The 27,960-nt window shown below is 35.4% G+C and overlaps 1 protein-coding gene across 2 annotated transcripts in view; it reads left to right on the top strand.

The window, feature by feature from the left end:
- The window catches only part of LOC136037939 (ATP-dependent RNA helicase SUV3 homolog, mitochondrial-like), a 377,602-nt gene that overhangs the window by 320,677 nt on the left and 28,965 nt on the right, over positions 1 to 27,960 (top strand). The window contains exons 11-12 of one of the 2 annotated variants that reach the window (XM_065720811.1): positions 10,053 to 10,160; positions 18,194 to 18,303. In XM_065720811.1, coding sequence (XP_065576883.1) covers positions 10,053 to 10,160; positions 18,194 to 18,303 — 218 coding nt within the window. The remainder of the gene's footprint in view (positions 1 to 10,052; positions 10,161 to 18,193; positions 18,304 to 27,960) is intronic. The other variant, XM_065720820.1, reaches the window with a different exon arrangement.

Here is a 27,960-nt window from a genome sequence, read left to right as displayed (position 1 = left end):
AACTATGTCTTTGGGGATGACTTACCCCCCAAAGTCCCTGGGGGAGGGGCTGCAAGTTACAAACTTTGACCAATGTTTACATACAGTAATGGTTACTGGGAAGTTTACCGACATTATCAGGGGGATTTTTTTGGTTTGGGTGTGGGGTTCAGGGGAGGGGGCTATATGGAAGGATCTTTCCTTGGAGGAGTATTTCATGGGGGAAGAGAAAATCAATGAAAAGGGCGCAGGACTTTCTAGCATTACTGTAAAAAAAAACAATGAAAATATAAACATGAAAAAGTTTTTTCAATTGAAAGTAAGGAGAAGCATTAAAACTTAAAACGAACAGAGATTATTACGCATATGAAGGGTTCTAAAAATACTTTAGCATAAAGAGCGAGGTATTTAGGAGGAGATAAATACTTCGCTCTTTATGCTAAAAATTTTTTAAATAATTTCAACTATTTATTCTACGGCCTTTATGATTCAGGGGTCATTCTTAAAGAATTGGAATAAAACGTAACGTAAGTTACGTAAGTTATGTACGTTTCTTACGTAAGTTAATTCTTAAGTTACGTTTTTTTTTTTACTAATAAAAACGTTCGTTAAAAATTAAAAGATCTAGTTGCCTTTTTGAGTAACCGAAAAATTGGAGGGCAACTAGACCTCCTTCCCCACCCCTTATTTCTCAAAATCGTCTGATCAAAACTAAGAGAAAGCCATTTAGCCAAAACAAGAATTAATATGCAAATTTCATTTTAGTAATTTATGTACGGAGAGCCAAAATCAGACATGCATTAATTCAAAAACTTTCAGAAATTAAATAAAAAAAACAAGTTTTTTTAAATGAAAGTAAGGAGTGACATTAAAACTTAAAACGAACAGAAAATACTCCGTATATGAAAGGGGCGTTTCCTCCTCGACACCCCGCTCCTTGCGCTAAAGTTTGATTCTTTGTCGCAACTCTACTTTTTAAAACAATAAAAAACTTTAGCGTAAGGAGCGGGGTGTCGAGGAGGAAAAGCCCCTTTCATATACGGAGTAATTTCTGTTCGTTTTAAGTTTTAATGTCGCTCCTTACTTTCATTTAAAAAAAACTTGTTTTTTTTTATTTAATACATTTTAATTTAGCTCATTCCTGGTTGTTTTTTTTTTTGCTTTTTTTAAGCCTATTTTATGAATTTTATTAACCAAATTCATAAATTTGGATTTGGAAATCTCCACAACAGAATGTTGTGGAAAAATAAAAAATTTAAACTTACTGTGAATTCTGTTGAGCTGGAAAAGTCAATATTTTAGTAATATTTTATTCTTAGCTATGTTTCGATCCAAGATTTATTTGCTGTTAGTTTCATTGTTACCTTGATATTCTACCAAAATTTGGCAAGAACATTTGAGTTTTTTTGTGGGCTTGCAATTCTTCCTCTTCCTATAAAAGGGCTCAACTGCTCAACGAAAAGAGCTGTAAAAATCATTGATTTTTGCGGTGTAAATCTACTTAGTTTCTCTCTTCGTTTCCTAATAGAGACCAATGCCATGGAGACAAAAATCTATAGACTAATGGTATAGTTTTTATGGCACTTGGTATCTACCAAGTGACATATAGCAATCGTAAATTCGGTCGGTCGGTCTGTCTGTCCCGGTTTTGCTAGTTTAGGCACTTCCAGGTAAGCTAGGACGATGAAATTTGGCAGGCGTATCAGGAACCAGACCAGATTAAATTAGAAATTTTCGTTTTCCCGATTCGACCATCTGGGAGGGGGGAGTAGGGGGACGGTTAAGTCGGAAAAATTTAAAAAAAATGAAGTATTTTTAGCTTACGTACGGGTGATCGGATCTTAATGAAATTTGATGTTTGGAAGGATATCGCTTCTCAAAGCTCTTATTTATATTCCGACCGGATCCACTGACATTGGAGGAGTTGGGGGGGGGGGAACCTGAAATCTTGGAAAACGCTTACAGTGGAGGGATCGGGATGAAACTTGGTGGGAAAAATAAACACAAGTCCTAGATACGTGATTGACATAACCGGAACGGATCCACTCTCTTTGAGGGAGTTGGGGGGAGGGGGTTGGAAAAATTAGAATGAGGTATTTATTTTTAACTTACGAAGGATTTATAGGATCTTAATGAAATTTCATATTTAGAAGGACCTCGTAGCTCAGGTCTCTTATTTTAAATCCCGACCGGATCCAGTGTCATTGGGGGGGGGGACCGGAAGTGGAGAGATCAGGATGAAACTTGGTGGGAAGAATAAGCACAAGTCCAAGATACATGACTCCCATAACCGGATCGGATCCGCTCTCTTTGGTGGAGTTGGTGGGGGGAGTAATTCGGAAAAATTAGAAAAAATGAGGTATTTGTAACTTACGAACGGGTGATCAGATCTTAATGAAATTTGATATTTAGAAGGATCTTGTGCTTTAGAGCTCTCATTTTAAATCCCGACCGGATCCAGTCTCATTGGGGTGGGGGGGGACCAGAAGTGGAGAAATCAGGATGAAACTTGGTCGAAAGAATAAGAAAAAGTCCAAGATACGTGACTGACATAACCGGATCGGATCCGCTCTCTTTGGTGGAGTTGGGGGTGGGAGTAATTCGGAAAAAAATAGAAAAAATGATGTATTTGTAACTTACGAACGGGTGATCAGATCTTAATGAAATTTGATATTTAGAAGGATCTTGTGCTTTAGAGCTCTCATTTTAAATTCCAGATCCGGTGACATTGAGGGGGGAGCTGGAGGGGAAAACCGGAATTCTTGGAAATGTTAAAATCGAGGTATCTTTATCTTACGAATGGGTAATCGGATCTTAATGAAACTTGATATATAAAAGGAACTTATGTCTCAGATGCTTCATTTTCAATTCGAATCGGATCCAGGGACATAGGGGGCTGGAGGGTAGAAACAGAAATCTTGGAAACCGGAAATCTTGGGAAATACTTAGAGTGGAGAGATCGGGATGAAGCTTGATGGGAAGAATAATCACAAGTTATAGATACGTGATTGACATGATTGGAAGAGGATCCGTTCTCTTTGGGGGAGCTGGGGGGTGTTAATTTGGAAAAACTAGAAAAATTGAGGTATTTTTAACTTAAGAACGAGTGACTGGATCTTAATGAAATTTGATATTTAGAAGGATCTCATTTCTCAGAGCTGTTATCTCAAATCCCAACCAGATCTGTTGACATTGGGGGGAGTTGGAGGGGGAAACCGGAAATATGGGCAAACGCTTAGAGTGGAGAGATCGGGATGAAACTTGGTGGGTAGAATAAGAAAATGTCGTGGATACGTGATTGACGTAACCGTACTGGATCCTCTCTCTTTGGGGGAGTTAGGGGGTGGTGTTCAGTGCTTTGGCGACTTTGGTGCTTCTGGACATGCTAGGACGATGAAAATCGGTAGGCGTGTCAGGGAGCGTCACAAATGGGCTTGATAAAGTCGTTTTCCCCGATTCGACCATATGGGGGGGGGGTGAAGGGAGAGTAAATATTAGAAAAAATGAGGTATTTATAAATTACGAGTGGGTGATCGGATCTTAATGAATTTTGATATTTAGAAGGATCTCGTGACTCAGAGCTCTTATTTTAAATCCCGACCGGCATTAAGCCTCTGATTTTCCTTTTAAATCAGTCTATTGATCCTTAGAATTTTGCTAGAGCTCATGCCATGTGAGCTCTTGGCTCTTGGCTCTTCCGGCCTCATCACAAGTGCCATATGAGCTCTTAGCTATTGCTCATGGTATAAATCTACTAGTTTCTCTCTTAATCTTCAATTCTTCCTCTTCCTGTAAAAGGGCTCAACTGCTCAACGAAAAGACCTGTAAAAAACATTGATTTTCATGGTGTAAATCTGCTTAGTTTCTCTCTCAGTTTCTTAATAAAGACCAATGCCATGGAGACAAAATTCTAAAGCCTAATTTTATAGATTTTCACGGCATAAATCTACCTAATTTCTTAAAGAGCTGTAAAAAAGGTATAGATTTTCATGGCATAGATCTAGTTAGCTTCCCGCTTAATGTCCTCATATAGGCCAAAGCATTGGAGACTATAATGGTATAGTTTTTCATGGCACAAATTTACTTTTTAAGAGTTTCTCTCTTAGTCTCCTAAATGGAGACTAATTTCTTATATTTTCAGTATAATTCACCGATTCTTACTGGTTCGTTTTTTTCAAACTTTAACCTCCCTCATTATAAACAGAATCCTGCCTAAGCAGGATTCAATCAGTTCGTGGTAACGAACTGTAGTAAGGAGCGACCCGGCTCAATAGTAACCAAAACTCTAAAAAATGGAATTTTGATACTAATAGCTACATCAAAAACACAAAATAACTACATAAATCACATTTTAATGTTGATTTTAAATATATAAGTTTCATCAAGTTTAGTCTTACCCATCAAAAGTTACGAGCCCGAGAAAATTTGCCTTATTTTTAGAAAATAGGGGGAAACGCCCCCTAGAAGTCATAGAATCTTAACGGAAATCACACCATCAGATCCAGCGTATCAGAGAACCCTATTGTAGAAGTTTCAAGCTCCTATCTACAAAAATGAGGAATTTTGTATTTTTTGCCAGAAGGCAGATCACGGATGCGTGTTTATTTGTTTGTTTTTTTTTTTTTTTTTCCAGGGGTGATCGTGTCGACCCAGTGGTCCTAGAATCTTGTGAGAGGGCTCATTCTAACGGAAATGAAAAGTTCTAGTTCCCTTTTTAAGTGACCAAAAAAATTGGAGGGCACCTAGGCCCCCTCCCACGTTAATTATTTTCCCAAAGTCAACGGATCAAAATTCTGAGATAGCCCATTTTATTCAGCGTAATCGAAAAACCTTATAACTATGTCTTTGGGGACGACTTACTCCCCCACAGTCCCCGTGGGAGGGGCTACAAGTTACAAGCTTTGACCAGTGCTTACATATAGTAATGGTTATTGGGAAGTGTACAGACGTTTTCAGGGGGATTTTTTGGTTGGGGGAGGGGTTGAGAAGAGGGGGATATGCTGGGGGAACTTTCTATCGAGGAATTTGTCATGGGGGAAGAAAATTTCCATGAAGGGAGCGCAGGATTTTCTAGCATTATTTAAAAAAAACAATGAAAAAATAAATATGAAAAGTTTTTTTTTCAACTGGAAGTAAGGAGCAGCATTAAAACTTAAAACAAACAGAAATTATTACGTATATGAGGGGTTCACCTCCTCCCAATACCTTGCTCTTTACGCTGAAGTATTTTTAGTGATTTGAACTATTTATTCTACGGCTTTTGTGATTCAGGGGTCATTCTTAATGAATTGGGACAGAATTTAATCTTTAGTTTAAAGAGCGAGGTACTGACGAGGGGGTGAACCCCTCTTATATGTAATAAAAACATAAGATTACAAAAGTTCGTTACGTAAGCTAATTTATAAGTTACGTTTATCTTTTACTAATAAAAACATTCGTAAAAAATTAAAAGTTCCAGTTGCCTTTTTAAGTAACCAAAAAATCGCAGGGCAACTAGGCTTCCTCCACCGTTCCCTTTTTCTCAAAATCACTCGATCAAAACTATGAGAAAGCCATTTAGCCAAAAAAAAAAATAAACTTGCAAATTTTGTGTTAATTATTCCTCTTAGGAGAGCCAAAATCAAAACATGCATTGATTCAAAAACGTTCAGAAATTAAATAAAAAAAAACAAGTTTTTTTTTAGTTGAAAGAAAGGAGCGACATTAAAACGAACAGATATCACTTCGCATATGAAAAGGGCTGCTTCCTCATCAACGCCCCGCTCTTTACGCTGATGTTTTTACTGTTTTAAAAAGCAGAGTTGAGAGAAAGAGTCAAACTTTAGCGTAAAGAGCGGGGCGTTGATGAGGAAGCAGCCCATTTCATATACGAAGTAATTTCTGTTCGTTTTAAGTTTTAATGTCGCTCCTTAGTTTCAGCTAAAAAAAAAACTTGTTTTTTTTATTCAGTTCGTTTAAAGGATATATGATTCTCAGATATTTTCGATATTGTCCTATCTATCAAAATAATTGCTACTCGCTATTGTGGTTACCATGACACCTTTGAACTTGAAATACGCGATATCTAAGTATTTTTTTTTTTTAATATGTAGGAATATTAATGTTTCCATTTTTGCTAGTACGTACATCGAAACATCTGTGTCAATGTTTTCGAATCATTTTCTTCTCTTACTTGGCTTCTTTTTTTTTTTTTTTTTTTTTTTTTGGTTAAATCAAGTATTACAAAATAAAGTTAATTCGCATATTTTTTTTATTAATTTTCTGGTAAAGATTTCAAATGATATTTAATCAAATGACTTATTATTAGCTGTCATTATGAAATGAAAATGTTGTAAGTGCACAAGGTATGAAACTAATTGGGATGAAAAAACAACTAGTCAATTTTTTACCGTTGAAAAAAGCAGCGTGTCGGGGCTGTCAGAAAGTCGGCTTCACTATTACTGGAATAACTGATCATTTTTACTAAAAATCTTCCGAACGAACAGACATACTAGGCAGAGTCCTAAGTACCATTGCATCCTTGCAATTCCGAGAGCCTGTGTTCTAAGGTTCCCACCGATAAAGGGGTTGATCTTACTTAGAGCTTCGTGCTCTCTTTTAAGTACCTATAAAGCCTTGATAGATTTGAAAGCTATTGAACCATGCCTCCATTAACGACAAGCAGTTCGGAATGTGAGTCCTACAGACGCTTCAGCCTATCTTGCAAACACCAACAGCAATTGAATCGACTGCTTTAAGTTTGCCACTTCCGAAGGGAAAACTTTTCTATCGGGCGATTTCGCACTGAACTGGTAGAAGATCTTCAGGAGAAAATAAAGATCTTCAGGAGAACATTGGAGGTATTCAGTAATATTTGATTCTTAACCATAACCTCCGTGAACCAAATGGCGTTTCAAAAAAAAAGATAAGGGCATAGTAACTTGATTATGACCTTTTCAAAAGGTATAAGTAGCCTTTTTGAAACTACAACCCTTTCATTGTCTGAGACTAAGAGGCTAATTATGAAATGTGAAAAATTCTAAAATGAAAAATTCATTTGCACTATTTAATGACTTTTTGAGACTTTGGCTACTCAACATTATAAGGAACCAGTCCCATCTAGTGGACCAATCAGGTTTCTCTTTATTAGTCTAGTTTAGGAAAGTTTCAGCACAAAAATTTACTCCATTTTTTTTCACCAAGTAGATACATGTAAAAATAGTTTTTTTTTCTATTTAGGTTAGAATACAGTTTAATAAAACGAATTTTTCTCAGTTAATCCCGTGAGTCTAATTTTAATTACTATTATCAATTAAAGGACATTCAGATAAAATTTACTTAAGTAAAGAACGAGGGTCGAACTTGAAATGAGTAGAAATTACCCAAGATCAAACAGTTCGTGGTAACGAACTGTAGTAAGGAGCGACCCGGCTCAATAGTAACCAAAACTCTAAAAAATTGAATTTTGATATCAATAGCTACATCAAAAGAATCGCATTTTAATGCTGATTTTAAATATATAAGTTTTAACAAGTTTAGTGTTACCCATCAAAAGTTACGAGCCTGAGAAAATTTGCCTTATTTAGGAAAATAGGGGGAAACACCCCCTAAAAGTCGTAGGATCTTAACGAAAATGACACCATCAGATTCAGCGTATTAGAGAACCCTACTGTAGAAGTTTCAAGCTCTTATCTACAAAAATGTGGAATTTTCTATTTTTTGCCAAAAGACAAATCACGGGTGCGTGTTTATTTGTTTGTTTGTTTTTTGTTTTTTTTTTGTTTTTTTTTCTTTTCCCCAGGGGTCATCGTATCGACCAAGTGGTCCTAGAATGTTGCAAGAGGGCTCATTCTAACGGAAATGAAAAGTTCTAGTGCCCTTTTTAAGTGACCAAAAAAATTGGAGGGCATCTAGGCCCCCTCCCACGCTCATTTTTTTCCCAAAGTCAACGGATCAAAATTTTGAGATAGCCATTTTGTTCAACATAGTCGAAAACCATAAAAACTATGTCTTTGGGGATGACTTACTCCCCCACAATCCCTGGGGGAGGGGCTGCAAGTTACAAACTTTGACCAGTGTTTACATATAGTAATGGTTATTGGGAAGTGTACAGACGTTTTCAGGGGGATTTTATTTTGCTTGGGGGTGGGGCTGAAGAGAGGGGGCTATGTTGGAGGATCTTTCCTTGGAGGAATCTGTCATGGGGAAAGAAAAATTCAATGAAAAGGGCGCAGGATTCTCAAGCATTACTATAAGAAAACAATGAAAAATAAACATGAAAACGTTTTTTCAAATGAAAGGAAGAAGTAGCATTGAAACTTAAAACGAACAGAGATTATTCCGCATATGAGGGGTTCTAAAAATACTTTAGCATAAAGAGTGAGGTATTTAGGAGGAGATAAATACCTTGCTCTTTATGCTAAAGTATTTTTAGTAATTTAAACTATTTATTCTACGGCCTTTCTGATTCAGGGGTCATTCTTAAAGAATTGGGACAAAACTTACGATTTAGTGTAAAGAGCGAGGTATTAACGAGGGTACAAACCCCCTCGTATACATATTAAAAATATAAGGTTATGAAAGTTTGTTACGTAAGTTAATTGTTAAGTTACGTATATTTTTTACTAATAAAAACGTTCGTTAAATATTAAAAGTTGTAGTTGCCTTTTTAAGTAACCGAAAAATTGGAGGGCAACTAGGCCTCCTTCTCCACCCCTTATTTCTCAAAATCGTCTGATCAAAACTAAGAGAAAGCCATTTAGCGAAGAAAAAAGAATTATTATACAAATTTCATTTTAATAATTTATGTGCGGAGAGCCAAAACCAAACATGCATTAATTCAAAAACGTTCAGAAATTAAATAAAAAAAAAATAATTTTTTTAGCTGAAAGTAAGGAGCGACATTAAAACTTGAAACGAACAGAAATTACTCCGTATATGAAATGAGTTGTCCCCTCCGCAATCCCTCGCTCTTTACGCTAAAGTTTGACTCTTTGCCACAATTCTACTTTTTAAAAAAAATTAAAAGCTTTAGCGTAAAGAGCGAGGGATTGCGGAGGGGACAACTCATTTCATATACGGAGTAATTTCTGTTCGTTTTAAGTTTTAATGTCGCTCCTTACTTTCAGCTAAAAAAATTATTTTTTTTTTATTTATACTTTAAGAGGCTATCTGGCCTAATTTATTCTAGTTTTAATAGATTCAATGCTAAATTGAAAACACAGGACGTTATGCTGTAAACTTATGAACGAGAAAAAAATAATAACAGGAAAAACGCGGCAACTTTCTTAAAAACAAGATTTATTCTAAAATTATTCGAATAGAACACTAAAGAGAATATAAATGCCAGGTGGCTTAGCCTTAATAAATATTATGGTACTTGTGTATTATACGCCACTCACTTAAGTTTATGCACTCAATGTGTAAAACTCTAGAACAAACCGGTTTCTTCGTTAGTTTCTTTAAGCTTAGCGTGAGACAAGACAAAGACAAGGGATAGAATAGATGAGAAATATATAAGTTGGGCTATATATTTACACATTGGGGGGGCAAAGTATTTGAGCAGTTTTAAGCTAGAAAACAATTCTTGCTTAATAGTATGCAGAATAATTGTACCTAACGCATTTTGCATGCAGACCCGTTATACTTTACCACCCCCTACCCTAATGTGCAAATATATAGCCCAATTTGTTTCTAAAGTAACGAAGAAACATGTTTACTATTCAAAGTAGTTTCTTGCCATTTACTCGAGAAACTAATTGACACAATTTCTTTTAAAACAGTTAGATAATACAAAACGCATCTTCATAGTTTTAAAATCGGTAAAATCAATAGTTTTAAAATCATTTTCAGATGAAATTTAACTGCAAATTTGGATTGCCGCTCAATAATGACATTCTTGAGAATCTTTTGTAGCTTATTGATTGACATGATCCCAATCACCCAGTGGACTTAACTCTAAAAACAGACAGTCAGTAGCCGTTTTTTGGTCGCCGCATAGCTAGGGGTCCATAGTCGGTAGCTTTGGGAAAACAATTATACAGATAAGTAAACTAAAATGATCCTTAGAAAATTGAAAGTTTTTTTGTTTACAGTAACGCCGGCAACAAACCCCATGCCGATACCGTCGAGTCGTTCGTCAGGAACACGAGTTCAATATGACACGGATCTGAGACACAAAAAAGGAAGAATGTCTGTGGAAGGTAAGGATAAGCTTGTTATCCCTAGTGCCGACTCGGCATTTATCTGCTGCTTATCCTATTTTGATTGTTACAAAGTCAAATGAATAAGTACATTTTCAGTGAATTTCGTCTTCAAAAAAAAAATACCGGCCCCAACTCGTCTCCTTAATTGAGACGCCACCCACTTTAAGAAATCACGTGCACCAGCTGGCGTATGCCAAAAGGGGTAGAAAACGGGCCAAGCTTGGTGGAAACTTTACCAAGCGTAGTGGAATTGTGTGGCACATGTGGCGTTCTAAGATGCATACTAGGTGGTGAAAAGTTTATTCCTTCTCGTCATTAACCTGACAGAAATAAACAGGACGTATTGTTAGGCAATATGGAGTTTTTATTTTACTGTGTCTTATTATGATATATGTTTTTCCTCCATAATGTGCAGAAACTTGTAAAAATAACTGAGTCATTCGGAAGCCAAATTGGTCAAGTCCGTAAAAAAGAAATTTGTATCTGCAAAAATCGGAGATTAATTGATTTAGACTTTTAACGTATCAAACAATAGTAGTGTGCCACAGATGCCATATTTGATTATGACTAATCAACGTAAGGTATGTTTCTTTCTTAGTTTTCAAGTTATAAAATTACATATTTTGACGGAATATTAGCTGAATTTTAACCATAAAGAAAAGTGGCGTCACGAGAAATTTGTTTCGCGCTGCATTTGAATCAAGTGTGTAAAAGGTTGGTCCATCAGGGACGTCAATCCACGAAAAAAAAGTAATGGGGGACTAGGAATCTTTTTTTTTTTTCCTTTTTTTTGCTAATGTGAAGATACAAAAAGCAGTGTTTCTCAAATTCTAGATAATGGAACAATTTTTTTTTTCAATGAAAATACTAAAAACCGGATTCTCAAAATCCAGGGAGAGGGATTAGCGCCTCTTTACTCAACTGTGAGCAAAGCTAGGTAGAGCCAAATAATAGAACGTGTGACTTCAAAAAATTATTGTGGGGGAGGAAATAGGAAAATAGTCTTTTGTGAGACTGAGTCTTGGTAAAAAGACTTGTAAAATCTTCTTAAGAAATGCAGTAGTTTCTTGTCACATATGTCTAAAACGCGGGAAAAAATGCGTAATTAATACACTCTATTCCATTACCCTGGTCATTTAAGCCCCCCCCCCAGTCATGATAACTCCGAAGACCTTGTGTTACCATACTTCGTTACCTTGGCTTCTATGAGTCCTCTACGGTGAGTTCTGTCCAAATAATTGCTGTAGTCGATGATTTTCTGCCAACTACTTTTGCTCACTGCAAAACTACAATATTCCTTCCGTTAGTCGTACAATCTTGGCGTTAAGGAAGTTCAACTTTTTAAAACCTGTATGTGGTGTGGACATTTCTTTGAGCAACTTAAGGTCGCAAAAATGTCTTATGTACGAAACCGAACTTAGCCTGCACACAGTGGAACAGCCAGAGGTGGAGTTTAGAGGTTTGTATGTCCTCCTCATGAATTACTAAGGTTAAAGGGAAAGTGTCATTTGACGATATAGTGGCCTATAAAACTACCTTCTTCGGTGTTAACCTCCCCCCTCTCCTCTATTCTTCCTAAGAATTAGTTAGATCCATACAAAATGCTTACACGCAGCAACCATAACGAAATTTTATTCAAGTAAAAATAAAACATAAATTCTCGGTTGATAAATTGCTGATTTTTAAAGAATTTAAACAATGGTCCCTTTCCTTATCGTCTGTAGAATCAGTAGACAATATGTATATTACTGTATACATAAAAGTTTTCATCCATGATTGGACACTGTCAGCACACAGCAGGTTGGGGACAACCAGACTCTTTCTGACCCCTAGACAGGCATCATCAGGGTTAGACCCCTCTTCAGCAATCTTCTACACTTCATTAGAAGTAGGAGGTTATATTTCTTTACAGTTATGGTTGCATTTGTGTTGACGCAGGGGGATCATTTGTCTTTAGCTATAGGAGACAGGAGGGGGCTCAAGATTTATGACTTAAGACTGAAATTTCTTAGCTCTTGATTTATTGTCTCTAAAGATACGAAATTGACTTTTTGTTTACACAGGGTTTGGGAAGTATATAAAACTATAAAAGCTCAGAATAAGATTAAAATCCCGCATAATTCTGGATAATATTTTCTCAAAAATCATAAATCGGTTCCCAGGGTAGCCATCTGGAAAATTTATTTTGTTAAATTGACATATTGTGTACCCTTGTGATTTAGATCTACATGTATTTACGGGGATATTTAATAAAAATTTGTTTATTTAGATTAGCACTTATTGTTAATCTAAATAAGCCTTGGACAAAATAATGGTAATATGATTTAGAAAAGTCGATACGTAATAATCTTTGCTCTGAAAAATCGAAGGATTAGTTTTAAAGACTTGAAAACTTGCCGGACTCTTCTTAGCTGATATCCGGCATTTTTTTTTCCCTAAGCAAATTGGTGGCAAAACTGCTGAGCCCTTGTTTAATAGAAGCTAGAAAATAATTGCTGTAAAAAACCGCTGTTGACGAGAGTTCTACCCATAATCCCTCCAGTAATTGTCAAACCCTTTGCATGATAATTTAGACAGACAACAGAAACGGTTCCAAAGTCTTTTAGTGTGCCGTTGCAGTGTACATATCACATATAGTGAAATAGTGTACGTATCGATAAGTAGGAACAGGCTAATATTTGAAGTGCTTTGATCAGCTTAAAATTACTGTAATGAATTTTTAACTAGAATATACTGAGCAAAGACAAGCATAATTAAAGTGCAATGATAATTCCAGCTTAAATAGAACAGATGTCACTATCAATACCGGTTAGGTCTTCCCTGTTTTCTCTACTTTCTTGGTTTCTGTTTATCGCTGTTATTTTTATTAATACCTGTTTTTTAAGTTATGTTTTATTGTATTCTAGTGTTTATTCTCCTTTATTTTTATTTTACATTCCTTTTGTTGTTTAGCATGATGTTTATGGTTTTTTCAGTGTTCTATTATTGTATTTTGTGGGCCACAACTAGCCAAGCTTCTTGGGTCAAATAACCGTTTTACGTATGTAACAGTGTTTTATCAAATAGTTCCTGGTAACGAACTGTAGTAAGGAGTGACCCGGCTCAGTAGTAACCAAAACTAAACAAGAGCTAAGAGCTCATATGGCACTTGTGACGAGGCAAGAAGAGCTGAGAGCCAAGAGCTCATATGATATGAGCTCTAACAAAATTCTAAGAATCAATAGATTGATTTAAAAGGAAAATCAGAGGCTTAATGCCGGCAGGATTTAAAATAAGAGCTCTGAGTCACGATGTCCTTCTAAATATCAAAATTCATTAAGATCCGATCACCCACTCGTAAGTTATAAATACCTATTTTTTTCTAATTTTTCCTCTCCCTTTAGCCCCCCAGATGGTCGAATCTGAGAAAACGACTTTATCAAGTCAATTTTTCAATTTGTGCAGTCAATTTGTGCAGCAATTAGAATCAGAACCTTTGTTAAAAGTTCTTAAAAATTTTAGCGTAAAGAGCGGGGCATTGAGGAGGGGCAGTCCCCCTGATTTACCGAACAATTTATATCCGTTTTGATTTTTAATATTGCTCCTTTCTGTCAGTAGTTTTTTTTTATTTAATCCATAGTAAAGAGCCATAAGGGCTCATTGTTTTATTATTTGTTTATTGCTATTATGTTTTTCCCAGACGTATAAACTTCGGAGGAGGCTCATTCGATCGTAAATTGGAAGTTCTAGTGGTTTTCAAGAGTCAAAAGTGATCGAAGGGCAACCATCCCTCCCCTTCCCCCACGCCCTTGGGGCAGGGGCTTTAAGCTATGTTAGCTATCCATTGTTAACACATAAGGTTCTAATGGAAGGGATGGTCGTATAATCTTTGGAGGGGGATCATAATTTAGAATTAGTTCTAAGAAATTCGCAGGGGGAGTGGAGGTAGGAATTGATATTTAATCCCTCTTGATTTCCGAGAATATTTATGGTCTACGCTGTTGTCATAAAAGTAGAATGTAACATTAAACCCCAAAATGGGTACAATTTTGACCATATAGAAGGGGGTCGCCTCTTCCTCATCCCCTTCATCAAGTCAAAAGTGATTGAAGACCAACCAACCCCTGTCCTAAAACTGATTGGATATCTGGTAGTTTGTTATCCCTTAGGAAATAGGATCGACATTTTGAGGTGTACTTTCTCTCTGGCTGCTCAATTTCGCTTGGGGGATTTTCCACGGGGGGAACGCCGGCTCTCGAAATACAGTAAGTTATTTTCAGATTGCTATATTTTAGTTTAGTTCCAGATAACTATATTTTCAAAATATGTATCAATTGGACAGAGTTTTATCACTTGACAGTTTCGTCAATAATCTATTTTTATTCTATTTGTTTAGTTTTTATTATCGTTATTTATTTCTATTCCTTTGGGTCGTGGTTTGCTCTTTGCTGACATAGGATCGACATTATGAGTTACCTACATTGTAGTTCCTCTGTGGCTGCTCAATTTTGCATGTGGGGAAATTTTACACCGGGGAGGGACTCCGGCTCCCGAAATATAGCAAGTTAATTTTAGATTGCTATATTATATTTTAGTCCCAGAGTTTTGTCACTTGACAGTTTCTTCAGGAACCCATTTTTATTTTATTTGTTTATTTTTTTATTATTATTATTTTTTTTTTTATTCCTTAGGGTCGTGGTTTTTTGCTGCAACCATGATAAAAAGTAATCCAGGGAAAATATTCCTTCGATAGGGTAGACGATATTTTGTCGAGGACATGCACTTAGCAAATATAACATACATTTATAAAGGAGAAACTTGACCCCCTTTTCCGAAAGCCTCCCATGCTCTGCAGCCAACTATAAAACAGGTATCTAAAAACCTTGGCGAGATTTCAGGCCGGATTTACGGATAGCGCAACTAAGCGATAACGGCAATCTAAAATAATGATAGATTTTCAACATGACAAAATCAAATTCAAAAGTAAGAATAGGAAAAGTAGCGGAAAAGAGATTATTTTTGTCTTCTTTTTTAAAACAGTTTCTAAGATGGGGGGAGTTTCCGGTCGTTTAAGCACATTCAACAAAGTAAAGCTTCCTCTGTAAGAGATTCTATCAAAACAGGTGTAAGCCTATTAAGTTTTAATCCTAAAAGAGATTTGAAAAGGGGATTGACAGCATGGCCTGGGCAATTGGGAAACACATACAGGTTAGATATAAAACCATTTCAACTTTTACAAGGGCAAATCCAAAACAAAATATTTTAGAGAATATGAAAGGGGTGCAAGGACAATCAAAACTTAAATATTAGCTTAAGCCATTCAATTCCTGTCATGCTGAAAATTTAGCGGATTAAGAAGCTTGTAACATTGGTAATTAGGACTTGGTAATATTTGGGTAGAGAAGTACGAGCCGATAAAAAGTACAACCCTTATACATAATTTAAACCTAGAAACGAAGCATTTTTAGGATTAAAATTACAACGTTTCCTAATTACTCTTAAAAGTGTCCTAATTACTCTCAACCCCCCTAAATACGATACTTCTGAAAATAGCAGTTTTATTCATCTTTACTGACTTTCAAAATTGCTAGATTTTCAAGAGTAATGTTGAAGAAAATTTTCTAGAGTAGAGTATTAAGCAGGCATGTGGATGGCAGATGAGAAAAAAAAATTGATAATTTTAATAAAAGGCGGCCAAAATTTGGGAAAATTTAGAGCTTCGACGGGGGCTGAAACCCTCCCCGCTATGTACATGCCTGGTTATGAGGACAATCATGCTGAAAATTTAGCGACTAAAGAACATTAATAATTAAGATTAATAATTTATAATAATTAATAAATAATTAATAATAATTAATATAATTAATTATAATAATTAATAATTAAGAACATTAATAAAGCCCGAAACATTAATAATTTGAAATCTTTAAAATTGAGGTAAAGAAGAGACATAATATAAGAAAGGGTCCAAATGCTTGAAGGATCTTAGTTAGAAGGTGTCATACCCCCTTAATAAGGCCTTACTCAAAACGGTATTTTTACTAATCTTATACCAGCTATCTCATCATCAAATAGCCAGATTTCTTGTGTTTTTAGAGTTTAGCGTGCTTTTAACATATTTCCTCTGGGGGAGATGCTACTTGGAGGATCTTTAAGGGTTTCACTTCCTGAAATTCTGCTTAGCTATATTGCTGAATGTTTCGCTGCAGTGTTCCGGCTAAAATGGAGTGTCAATGTAATTTTAAGGGGGGTATCATTTTTTATATTCAAACAAATTTTATTTATCCTTCGATTTTCTATCAGATAAGCCAAAAAAGAAAATTAAAATACAAAATTAATGATCACGTCATTTACGCTTAACAGGGCAGCAAGCATGGGAAGAGTCAGGATTCTATGAATGGCAATACACAGTATCTGGCACGGGAAGTTGGGGAAAGGGTAAGAAGAGGGCATAAATGGGGTATTGGTATCAGTGAATTTTTGTTTCTATTTTAAATAACATAGCTTTCCAGGCTCTAATTGTTCATGTGTTAATTGACATTCATGAATTTCTGAGAAACATCAAAGGTTCCTATTGCATGCCCCCATTTTGATCCCTGGTCCCTGCTGAAGAGGTCCTTGTTTTGTAAAAGCAAAGTATTATTGAGGTTAAACTTGAACTTGTTACAATACCGAAAATTCACCTGCTCAAATCTGTTGCTGAAACTAGATCTTTGTCGTTATTTGGCTGAACTTTTGTCTTGGGGAGGGGCAGGTACCCAAATACTCTTGGGTTTATTTTGCTAGTATAGAAGAATGTTATTATTGTTTTACGACATCTATCTTCCAAAAATATTTTATATACCTTAAACAACGTCAAATCACCTCACTGTTACTTCGTTAACACTGTAAAAAAGTTTTTATTTTACAATAAAAATAAGTGTCACCCTATTTGTCTAAATATTTATTATTTACAAGCGGTGTCTTATCTTGCTAAACCTTAGAGAAAAATAATTACAATAAAATTTACCCAAAGTCGTCCGATTGAAATTTTGTGATAGCCGTTTGATTCAGCATAGTTAAAAGGTCATGTAACTATAGTCACTGGGGAAAGGGTTGTAACTTATGCAATTTTGGGCCCTGTTGTTCAAGTGTAGTATTTGTTATGGGGAAGTACATGAATATTCTTTGGGGGGAATTTTCTGCGGGAGAGGGGTAGGATTTCTATGGGATGAATTTTTCCTGGGAAAATTTTTCACGGTGGGGGGATATCCTGGTATGATTTCAAAAAGGGTCTGAAACTAAATAAAAAATATATTCTTTATGCTGGAAGTAAGGAGCAACACTAGAACTTAAAACGGACAGAAATTATTCCGTATGTAAGGGGGGCTATCCCTTCTTCAATCCTCGCTCTTTATGCTAAAGTTTGACTTTCAGTCACAATTATTTAAGAAAGAATGCTCAAATACAATGGCGGTTGAAATTGAATGAGATGTATTTTCAAGAACTTTAAGCCTTCCTCGTATACGGAATAATTTTTGTTCGTTTTAAGTTTTAATGTTGCTGCTTACTTCCAGTTGTTTTTTTTTTTTTTTTTTTTTTTTTTTTTTTGCATTCCAGCGTTAGCCTATTAGGGAATATGCGTAAACGTTGTATTCCCGAGAAGTAAACGAAAGAATCGGCACGAACAGTTTTGTAGCCGCTGGAACCATTCCAGAAAATGTCACTTCCAGAATTCTACGAGTTTTGTATGCTTTCAGAGGTCATGACCCAGTAGTGACTTTTACTACTATGAATATGAGAATCGCAATTTAGTTCTGAAACATGAAGTTTTATTTGGTGATTGTATTAGTATTACTGTAAAACTCTAAATGTCTTTTATATATGTGTATTTATGCGCGAAAAGCGAAAATATTCTCAGTTGTGGTAGTACTAATAATAATTAGTACAATTCTATAGCCTAGCTCTGCTACATGTTGATAAAAGATTACTATAATTAGGTCTGATATTAGGTCTAAAGACTTAGTCTTTTCTTTAAAACGCTGAGCATTTCAAGAAGACTTACATTTTAGATGTTCAACCTGCTGCTTTAGGGAGACTAAGTCAAAGATTAATGGAGCAAGGTCTACTAACCCCACGTCTGTTAGCTCAACTTCAAGAAGAATGGAAACAACAGCAGTTGGTGAGTTTCTTCTATTTTAATTGTGCTAAATCTACCATTCTGTAACACTAAATTAGTTGCAAGTTTTGAAATTCAAGTGTAGCGGGCCGTTTTTTTTTTTTTTTTTTTTTTTTTAGGCCTACACACACTTCAAACAAACATAAAATTAAGTTGAGAGTCCTTCTTTTGTGCCCCGTTCGGGCACAGAACGGCCCGATACATGCATGGCGTTTATCTATTTTTGTGCACTTACCTTATCCTACCAAAGTTTAAGCAAGAATAGCGCTCTAATAATCTATAACGATAGTCGTTTAATAAAAAGTTAGTTTAAAATTTACCTCTTAACCTAGTACAATTTTATGTTTTGACAAAAGAAAAAAAATTAACCTGACAACACATAAGCCATTTTTACACAAATTATCATTTTTAGGTTTACTTAATAAATCATAATGTTTTCCAAATTAGTTGGACCTCCCCCTCCCCCCGAGTAATACCCGATTTTGCAAAAAAAAAGTTAGTGGAAGTTAAAGACCCAGTACAAACAACAGCAGCTGGTAATTTTACTTTGTTTTGATTGGCTTAAATATACCATTATACAACGTTAGATTAGTATACTGTTGCCTTGACTACTGTTTACAGTAGCAACATTTCAGATTGTTGTTGCTCGGCAACCCTTAATAATCCGTGTTAATCGTATTTATCTAGTTCCTATCTCGTGTCAAATTAGGTTAGGTTACATTCAAAGTGCTGAGATTTGTTCATTTGTCGTAGAGATGTCGCTCTTTACAGGGGTTAAAGGGGACAATGAAAATAATAAAAAAGGTTGTTGTAAACAGGAATAGGGGTATGGATAGAGCCAAGATTTAATCGTGATTGTGGATTAGCACGTATTGTCAGATCCTACTTTTTGATACTGAAGCCTAACATCTGCTGATTATATATATGTATATATAAAGTTTATTATTTGTCAGATGCATTATGCATATTAGTATTTTAGTGTTCTATTAGTTTTCTGATCATCTTGCTTCTGTTTTTTTCCCATTGCTATTCTATGTATCTCTCTACTCGCTTGCCATTTTGATGGGAAAACATTTTGTTTATCTTCTCTCTTTAAGCGAGCAATAATTATGCGTTCCTTTATTTATTTTTCTTCGAAAACCGCTTCATATGTATTTTTGGAAGATTGGGACGCTGAGATTTTCTGGCCTGAAAAAAAAAATATCTTGACAGGTAGTGAGTTTGGGAAAATTTGCTTAGAGCCTTAATTTTCGAAAAACGTCCTTCATGTGACATCATGTGATGTCATGTAACATCACATGCATTGCACAAATGGAATTAGTGTACAGATAATATTCCATGAATATAAAAATTATGCCTCGGAGACGACCTGAAAAACGCAAATTTGCTATGGTTGAAAATGGTAAGTCGTTTAACAGCAAGAATAATTTTTTCCAACAACCTGGGCCATCAAACGCTAAAAGACCATGAGGATAACCCGAGAAACGCAAATCCACATTTGTTGAAAATGAACTAACTGGACCGTCAAACGTGATAATACCAATCCGAAGCTAAAGCAAAGGGCATAAACAAATTTCTGGGATAAGAAAAAACGAAAATAAATCGCAAAGAAATTTGGGGTTAGGAGACATTTGACAACGAGAATCAGAAAGAATCAAATATGAAAATGAAGCAAAAAAAAGAAATCTTCGGTAAGAAGTCAAGCAGAAGTAAGAAACAAAACGAACAAAAAATTAAAATGAAGCACAGAAAATATGTAGTTAGAAGAAAAATACCGTCGCAATATTTGCCGGCATCGGGCTATGGCACACAACCGAGTACTAACCCACTAAGATTTCTCCCTATGTCCCTAAAGTCTGAGTATATCATGCCAGGGATTGATTTTTAGTAATATTTTACTTTTATTAAACACAAATAAAGTTCAACATTAAAACTTAAAATAAGCATAAGTTACCCTTAAGGAAGGAATTGTTGCCAATTGGGCGTAAAATGTATTATCGTAACTTTTCAGTTTATTGAAAGAACTCACTTCGAACATTACAAGTGAAGTCGATGAGAGGGCGACAGTTCCCTTCTAATCCCGTTTAATTTTTACTGGCTTTAGATTTTAACATCATTCTTTACTTGTGTCTGGAAATTATTTGTTCCAGTTGGTTCTGACTTTCTGCCACCGGTGTACATCTTGGAGCGTCACCTGTGCCGCACAGTTCCGTCACGATTGGCACAATTTCGTCAAGCTTGACACGCGCCATCTGTTACGCATGATTTCTGAGAGAGAGTGACCCCCCTTACCTTGTTTAATATTTAATTCTTTTGGTATTTTTTTTTATGCAAATTTTGAGAGATTCCTCCATTTGTGAAGCAGCACTTCAGCTGCACCGCTAAATTGTCATTTTTGCTTTACTTGAAACAGGAATAATCTCAATAAGTTATTATTTATCAATTTTGTGCATGAATGTCTGAAAATAAAATAGGAATTGCTGAAAATACATACTACAAGCTATAGATATTCATTTATTATATTTAATCAAGTAGAAACTGTAAGGGCAACCTTAAAGCCGGATAAAAAGGGGACATAAAATAAGATTTTAGACCTTGTCCTACAAAACTCAAACCAGAGTGGAATCCGAATTGCTGGTAATGAACTCGTGATGTAGTGCAAGATAATATGCTTAAAGTTTGAACATTTAGAATAAGAATAATACAAAAACAGATTTCACATTATTAGACCTTTTGATATTATCCAATACTGGTTCCAAGGAGGCGATCGTCACCTTATTGATACGCAACTAATCCCACAACACGATACAGTATGGCAAAAAAACAACAACAGAAGTATCAGCTACTTTTTTAGACAGTCTGGTTATTATTCAAAGAGTTCAGAGAAGGGAAAACCCTGAGGAGAATCTCCGAAAAACTTGACCAGTGTCTACCTCTCTCAAGGATCCAGGGAACAGACATGCATGGAACAGGGAACAGACATATACCTTACATGGGGGTGTGTTGACATCAGACGGTTCTATTATTAAGATAAATTCAGACAGAGACTAACCAGTCTTATAGCTTTATGTATCATGCAGATGGCACCCTGAAGTGGCACCCTGGCGCCTGCAGGATACGGTACCAATAAAAGCAGATATAAATTTTATCAGAGATATTTTTTTTTAGAAGGATACCCCATTCGTTTTATCAATAATACAATCAACCGTAGACTAAGAAGATATTACCGTAAAATCAAAGATATTGCACAATTTGAGGCTCCTGATATCCCCAAATATAATCCATCTCCCATGCATCCCAAAAATCACCACAGAATTAAAAAATGTTTGCACACAAAATAATCTGTATGTAGTTTTCACTAATAATTTTCAATCACAAATTTTTTAACTCTGGTAAAGATAAAACCCCAGTTACTCTCCAAAGAGGGGTTTATTAAATGCCATGTGACTGTGGCAATTATTTTGTAACAATTCTAATAGCCTCTTTGTAACTGCTCAAGGTAGGCATATTTTTGATAACCCCAGCCACGCAATACTTTTTGAAAAATCTTCTCTCATTAATAATTATTTGGACATCAAACAGGTAGTTCGGAAATCAAAGGAAATTAGACTCAAAATAAATAAAAATGTTTCTTTAAGTAGGGACTTCGGAGATTATTCATTAAACTCTTTATCCACAAATTTAATCAAAAATGATCTAACTAATTATTTTACTAAACCAATAGATAATAGCAGTGAAACTGTGACAAAAAGACCTTTAAGGCTTGCTGTAAAAAACAAAAATTAGCTTTGAAAACTTGTTTATTTATTTTATTTCGTTTAAAGAATTTTATTGTTCAGTTATATATATATATTTGTTGGTGCTGTGCTGAAAACGACCCTTGTACATAGGGTCGAAATATCCACTGAATTGGGTTCCACTGTTTTGAGGAATATTTCCTTATTGTCTCTAAGCATGGGAGCCGGCAGGGGGGGGGAAGGTGGGCCCTGGTCCACCTGCCATTAAGGCATTAAATATTTTGTTATTGGATAGCCATGTTCAAAACTGTCGATATTATAATATCTGTCCAACGCTTCGGCATTGCTCAACAGAAGTGAATGCTGGGAGTTTATATCTTAGTTTTTGTAAGTAGGCTATTGTTTTGTGTATTTTTTATAATTACTTACTTTTTTCATTTTTTTATACTTTTGCTTTATTTGGCATACTTTTTCAATTGCCTTTGGAAACATGTTTATCTTTAATTTTTATTAAATAAAGAAAAAACAAGTTTTTTTCAGTTGAAAGTAAAGAGCAATATTAAAACTTAAAACGAACAGAAATTATTACGTATTTGCGGGGGGGTTGCCCTCCTCCTCAACACTTCGCTCTTCACGCTATACTTTTTTGGCACTTATTTTTTGGCTCTAATTAAACGACCCTTGTGTTTCAGGAGTCATTTTTAAAGAATTGGGACACAATTTAAACTTTAGCGTAAAGAGCGAGGTGCTGGGACAATACGATCACCCTGGAAACAAAAACAAATAAACACGCATCTGTGATTTTTCTCCTGGCAAGAAAAAGAAAAATATTACCATCTAAAATTGCTGAGAACGAAGTTCCTAGCAGTATTTGCCACCCCAAAGAAAGTTTCTGATGGGGCTGATGATGATCTGCCTTGCCTTTTCCACCTCTGTGCTAGTAGATGTGGGATTGTAACATATTAGCTGTATAGAAAAACATTTTAATCAATTTCGACTCCCCCTACCTCTTTCAACATTTATCTGAAGCCTCACAAAAAGTAAGCAGTTTGTCCATTAAAATGTATTTTTGTAGGAATCTACCCTACCCCCAGCTAAACAATGACTCTCCCCCCTCGCATTATATCTGATACGCAATTAAAGATTACCAATGAAACCTAATTTCATTACAAATAAAGTGAAGGATTAGCCTAAAATTATTCCTGCGAGCGAAATTATCTTATTTCGCTTATCTTATTATAGACTATTGAGCTAGGACACAGGACTATTGATCTAGGAGTAATTTTTTTGGAAGGGGGGGGTAATAATAATAAGTGCTTCATATTTGGTAATTTGAATACAAATTCCCAGAAATTCAGGAAATTTTGGGATTTCGTTAGTGGGCAGGCTCGACTCCTCCTTGCTATTGAGTGATAGAAAAGAGCATTCAATACCTTTTATCGCCTTGAGTGTTCAAAACATTTAATTGCATTTTCCTGAGACTGATTTTTATTTTATTTTTTTTGCCGCAGGGTTTTTTATTTATTTGATTGATTTATTTTTATTTATTTTTTTTATTTTTATTTTTATGATATTTTTTTGTTACATTGATTTTTATTTATTTTTTTTAGCCGCGCGATTCTCTCTGAGATCGTGAGGTGTGAGAATAAACTTTGGGTTGCTATGTCCTCCTGAAGCTTTATGAATATTGTTTCAAAACAAGAAATTATCTGAATCTTTTCAATCATTTCTTGAAACCCAGGGAACCATGGTTTCCCCCTAAAGTATGAGTGTTCAAAACATTTATTTGCTTTTTCCTGAGACTGATTTTTATTTATTTTATTTTTGTGCCACAGGGTTTTTTATTTATTTGATTTTTTTTTTTTTTTGTTACATTGTTTTTTATTTATTTTTTTCAGCCGTACGATTCTCTCTGAGATCGTGAAGTGTGAGAACAAACTTTGGGCTGCTATGTCCTACTGAAGCTTTATGAATATTAAATAACAAAAAACTAATTTTTTTAGCTGAAAGTAAGGAGCGACATTAAAACTTAAAACGAACAGAAATTACTCCGTATATGAAATGGGTTGTCCCCTCCACAATCCCTCGCTCTTTACGCTAAAGCTTTTAATTGTTTTAAAAAGTAGAATTGTGGCAAAAGGTCAAACTTTAGCGTAAAGAGCGAGGGATTGTGGAGGGGACAACCCATTTCATATACGGAGTAATTTCTGTTCGTTTTAAGTTTTAATGTCGCTCCTTACTTTCAGCTAAAAAAATTAGTTTTTTTTTATTTAATTTCTGAACGTTTTTGAATTAATGCATGTTTGGTTTTGGCTCTCCGCACATAAATTATTAAAATGAAATTTGCATATTAATTCCTTTTTTGGCTAAATGGCTTTCTCTTAGTTTTGATCAGATGATTTTGAGAAATAAGGGGTGAGGAAGGAGGCCTAGTTGCCCTGTAATTTTTCGGTTACTTAAAAAGGCAACTAGAACTTTTAATTTTAACGAACGTTTTTATTAGTAAAAAATATGCGTAACTTAAGAATTAACTTACGTAACAAACTTTCATAACCTTATATTTTTATTATGTATACGAGGGGGTTTGTACCCTCGTTAATACCTCGCTCTTTACACTAAATCGTAAGTTTTGTCCCAATTCTTTACGAATGACCCCTGAATCAGAAAGGCCGTAGAATAAATAGTTGAAATTACTAAAAATACTTTAGCATAAAGAGCAAGGTATTTATCTCCTCCTAAATACCTCGCTCTTTATGCTAAAGTATTTTTAGAACCCCTCATATGCGTAATAATCTCTGTTCGTTTTAAGTTTTAATGCTACTTCTTCCTTTCATTTGAAAAAACGTTTTCATGTTTATTTTTCATTGTTTTCTTATAGTAATGCTAGAGAATCCTGCGCCCTTGTCATTGAATTTTTCTTCCCCCATGACAGATTCCTCCAAGGAAAGATCCTCCAACATAGCCCCCTCTCCTCAGCCCCACCCCCAAATAAAATAAAATCCCCCTGAAAACGTCTGTACACTTCCCAATAACCATTACTATATGTAAACACTGGTCAAAGTTTGTAACTTGCAGCCCCTCCCCCAGGGATTGTGGGGGAGTAAGTCATCCCCAAAGACATAGTTATTATGGTTTTCGACTATGCTGAACAAAATGGCTATCTCAAAATTTTGATCCGTTGACTTTGGGAAAAAATGAGCGTGGGAGGGGGCCTAGACGCCCTCCAAATTTTTTGGTCACTTAAAAAGGGCACTAAAACTTTTCATTTCCGTTAGAATGAGCCCTCTTACGACATTCTAGGACCACTTGGTCGATACGATGACCCCTGGAAAAAAAAAAAAAAAAAAAAAAAAAACAAATGAACACGCACCCGTGATTTGTCTTCTGGCAAAAAATACAAAATTCCACATTTTTATTGATAGGAGCTTGAAACTTCTACAGTAGGGTTCTCTGATACGCTGAATCTGATTGTGTCATTTTCGTTAAGATCCTACGACTTTTAGGGGGTGTTTCCACCTATTTTCATAAATAAGGCAAATTTTCTCCGGCTCGTAACTTTTGATGGGTAGGACTAAACTTGATGAAACTTATATATTTAAAATCAGCATTAAAATGCGATTCTTTTGATGCAGCTATTGGTATCAAAATTCAATTCTTTAGAGTTTTGGTTACTATTGAGCCGGGTCGCTCCTTACTACAGTTCGTTACCACGAACTGTTTGATTATTTCAAAACAAGAAATTATCTGAATCTTTTCAATCGTTTCTTGAAACCCGGGGAACCATGGTTTCCCCCTAAAGTACTGTCCTTTAGCTTAAATGTTCTTTATTTAAACATGAGGCTGTTTATCTATTTGCCGGATTAAAGGTCCTTTTATACAGCGTAACTTTGACTGTTAGTACTATTTATTTTCCATGCTTGAGTGATTGTCTATTCGTTTCAGGTTGGATGAATATCTTTAGAAGACGGAATTTAAGAACCCTTTTGTTGAATATCCAAAAAAAACCTCTTTTTTTCAAGTATCAGTGAATTAGATACGTCCTTGGAAAGAACAATAAGCAACAGCTTATTGAATTCTTCTAGGTTTTATTAATTTTCGTCCGCTTTCTTTCAATCTTTTGTCATTGTTGAAATAGGCACAAAAGAAAGGTAAAAATACTTAAACGTGACATTTCGTAGCATCAAATTGATTTACACGGAGTAGTGATAGGTTAAGAAAACAATCTGACAAAGAACTTAATCTATATAATCTCATAATAGGGTTTGATCAGGATATTTACCTTAGCGTACAAGTATAACCCCAGTCCCTCAGTAAGCCAACGTAAAATAAAAATATAGCAATGTGTATGTTGTCTAAAAATTCAGCTTTCATACTTGATGATAGATGACGCACCCTTGATGATAGCTATTGCGCTTAAAGATCATGCCTGGCATTTTCAAATAGCTGAGATTGTTCACAAAAACCGTTTGCTAAGCTGTTCTCAACGAGAGAATCGGCAGGATAATGTAGGTCAGAAGAATCGAAGTATGACTGAACATAAATTGACCTGCTGATTCTCCCTCTGAATGCAGCTCAACAAACGGTTTTTCGCAGTTGTTTCTGGAGATTAAATGAAAGAAACAAGTTTTTGTAACGGTAAGTAAGGAGCGACATTAAAACTTAAAACGAACAGAAATTACTCCGTATATGAAAGGGACTTTTCCTCCTCCATGCCTCGCTCTTTACGCTAAAGTTTGACCCTTTTTCTTAACTCTACTTTTTAAAACAGTAAGAAACCTTAGAGTAAAGAACGGGGCGTTGAGGAGGAAAAGTCCCTTTCATATACGGAGTAATTTCTGTTCTTTTTAAGGTTTAATGTCGCTCCTTACTTACCGTTACAAAAACTTATTGTTTTTTTTTATTTCTGGACGTTTTTGGATTAATGCATGTTTTGATCTTGGCTCTCCGCACAAAAAAAATAAAACAAAATTTGCATATTAATTAATTGCAATTAATTGGAAGATTTTGAGAAAAAAGAAGCGAAGGAGGAGGCCTAGTTGCCCTCCAAGTTTTTGATTACTTAAAAAAGCAACTAGAACTTTTAATTTTTTACAAACGTTTTCATTGGTAAAAAGTATACGTAACTTACGAATTAAACTTACGTAACGAACTTCTATATTCGTATGTTTTTATTGCGTATATGAGGGGGTTCAACCCTCGTCAATACCTCGCTCTTTACACTAAAGCTTAGATTTTGTCCCAATTCCTTAAGAATGACCTCTGAATCACAAAGGCCGTAGAATAAATAGTTGAAATTACTAAAAATACTTTAGCGGAAAGAGTGAGGTATAACGAGGAGGTAAACCCCTCACATGCGTAATGATTTTTGTTCGTTTTAAGTTTTAATGCTGCTAATTACTTTCAGTTGAAAAAACTTTTCATATTTATTTTTTCATTGTTTTTTCAAATAAATCTAGAAAATCCTGCGCCCCCTTCATTGAAATTTTCTTTTACAATGAGAAGTCTCTCCATGGAAATATCCTCCTACGTAACCCCCCCTCAATCCTCCCCCCTAAACCAAAAAATCCCCCTGAAAACGTCTGTACACTTCCCAGTAACCATTACTATATGTAAACACAGGTCAAAGTTTTCAACTTGCAGCCCCTCCCACGGGGACTGCGGGGGAGTAAGTCGTCTCCAAAGATATAGTTATTAGGTTTTTCGACTATGGTGAATAAAATGGCATCTTAGAATTTTGATCTGGTGACTTTGGGAAAATGAGGGTGGGAGGGGGCCTAGGTGCCCTCCAATTTTTTTTCACTTTAAAAAGGAACTGGAACTTTTATTTTCCGTTAGAATGAGCCCTCTTGCAAGATTCTAGGACCACTCAGTCGATACGATCACCCCTGGGGAAAAAAAAAAAACAAAAAAAAAACAAGAAAAC

Source organism: Artemia franciscana, chromosome 2 (genome assembly GCF_032884065.1).
Source record: "Artemia franciscana chromosome 2, ASM3288406v1, whole genome shotgun sequence".
NCBI classification, from domain to species: Eukaryota; Metazoa; Arthropoda; class Branchiopoda; order Anostraca; family Artemiidae; genus Artemia; species Artemia franciscana.
The sequence above is the reverse complement of the archived record's forward strand: the minus strand, read 5'-3'. Positions and strand labels throughout refer to the sequence as shown.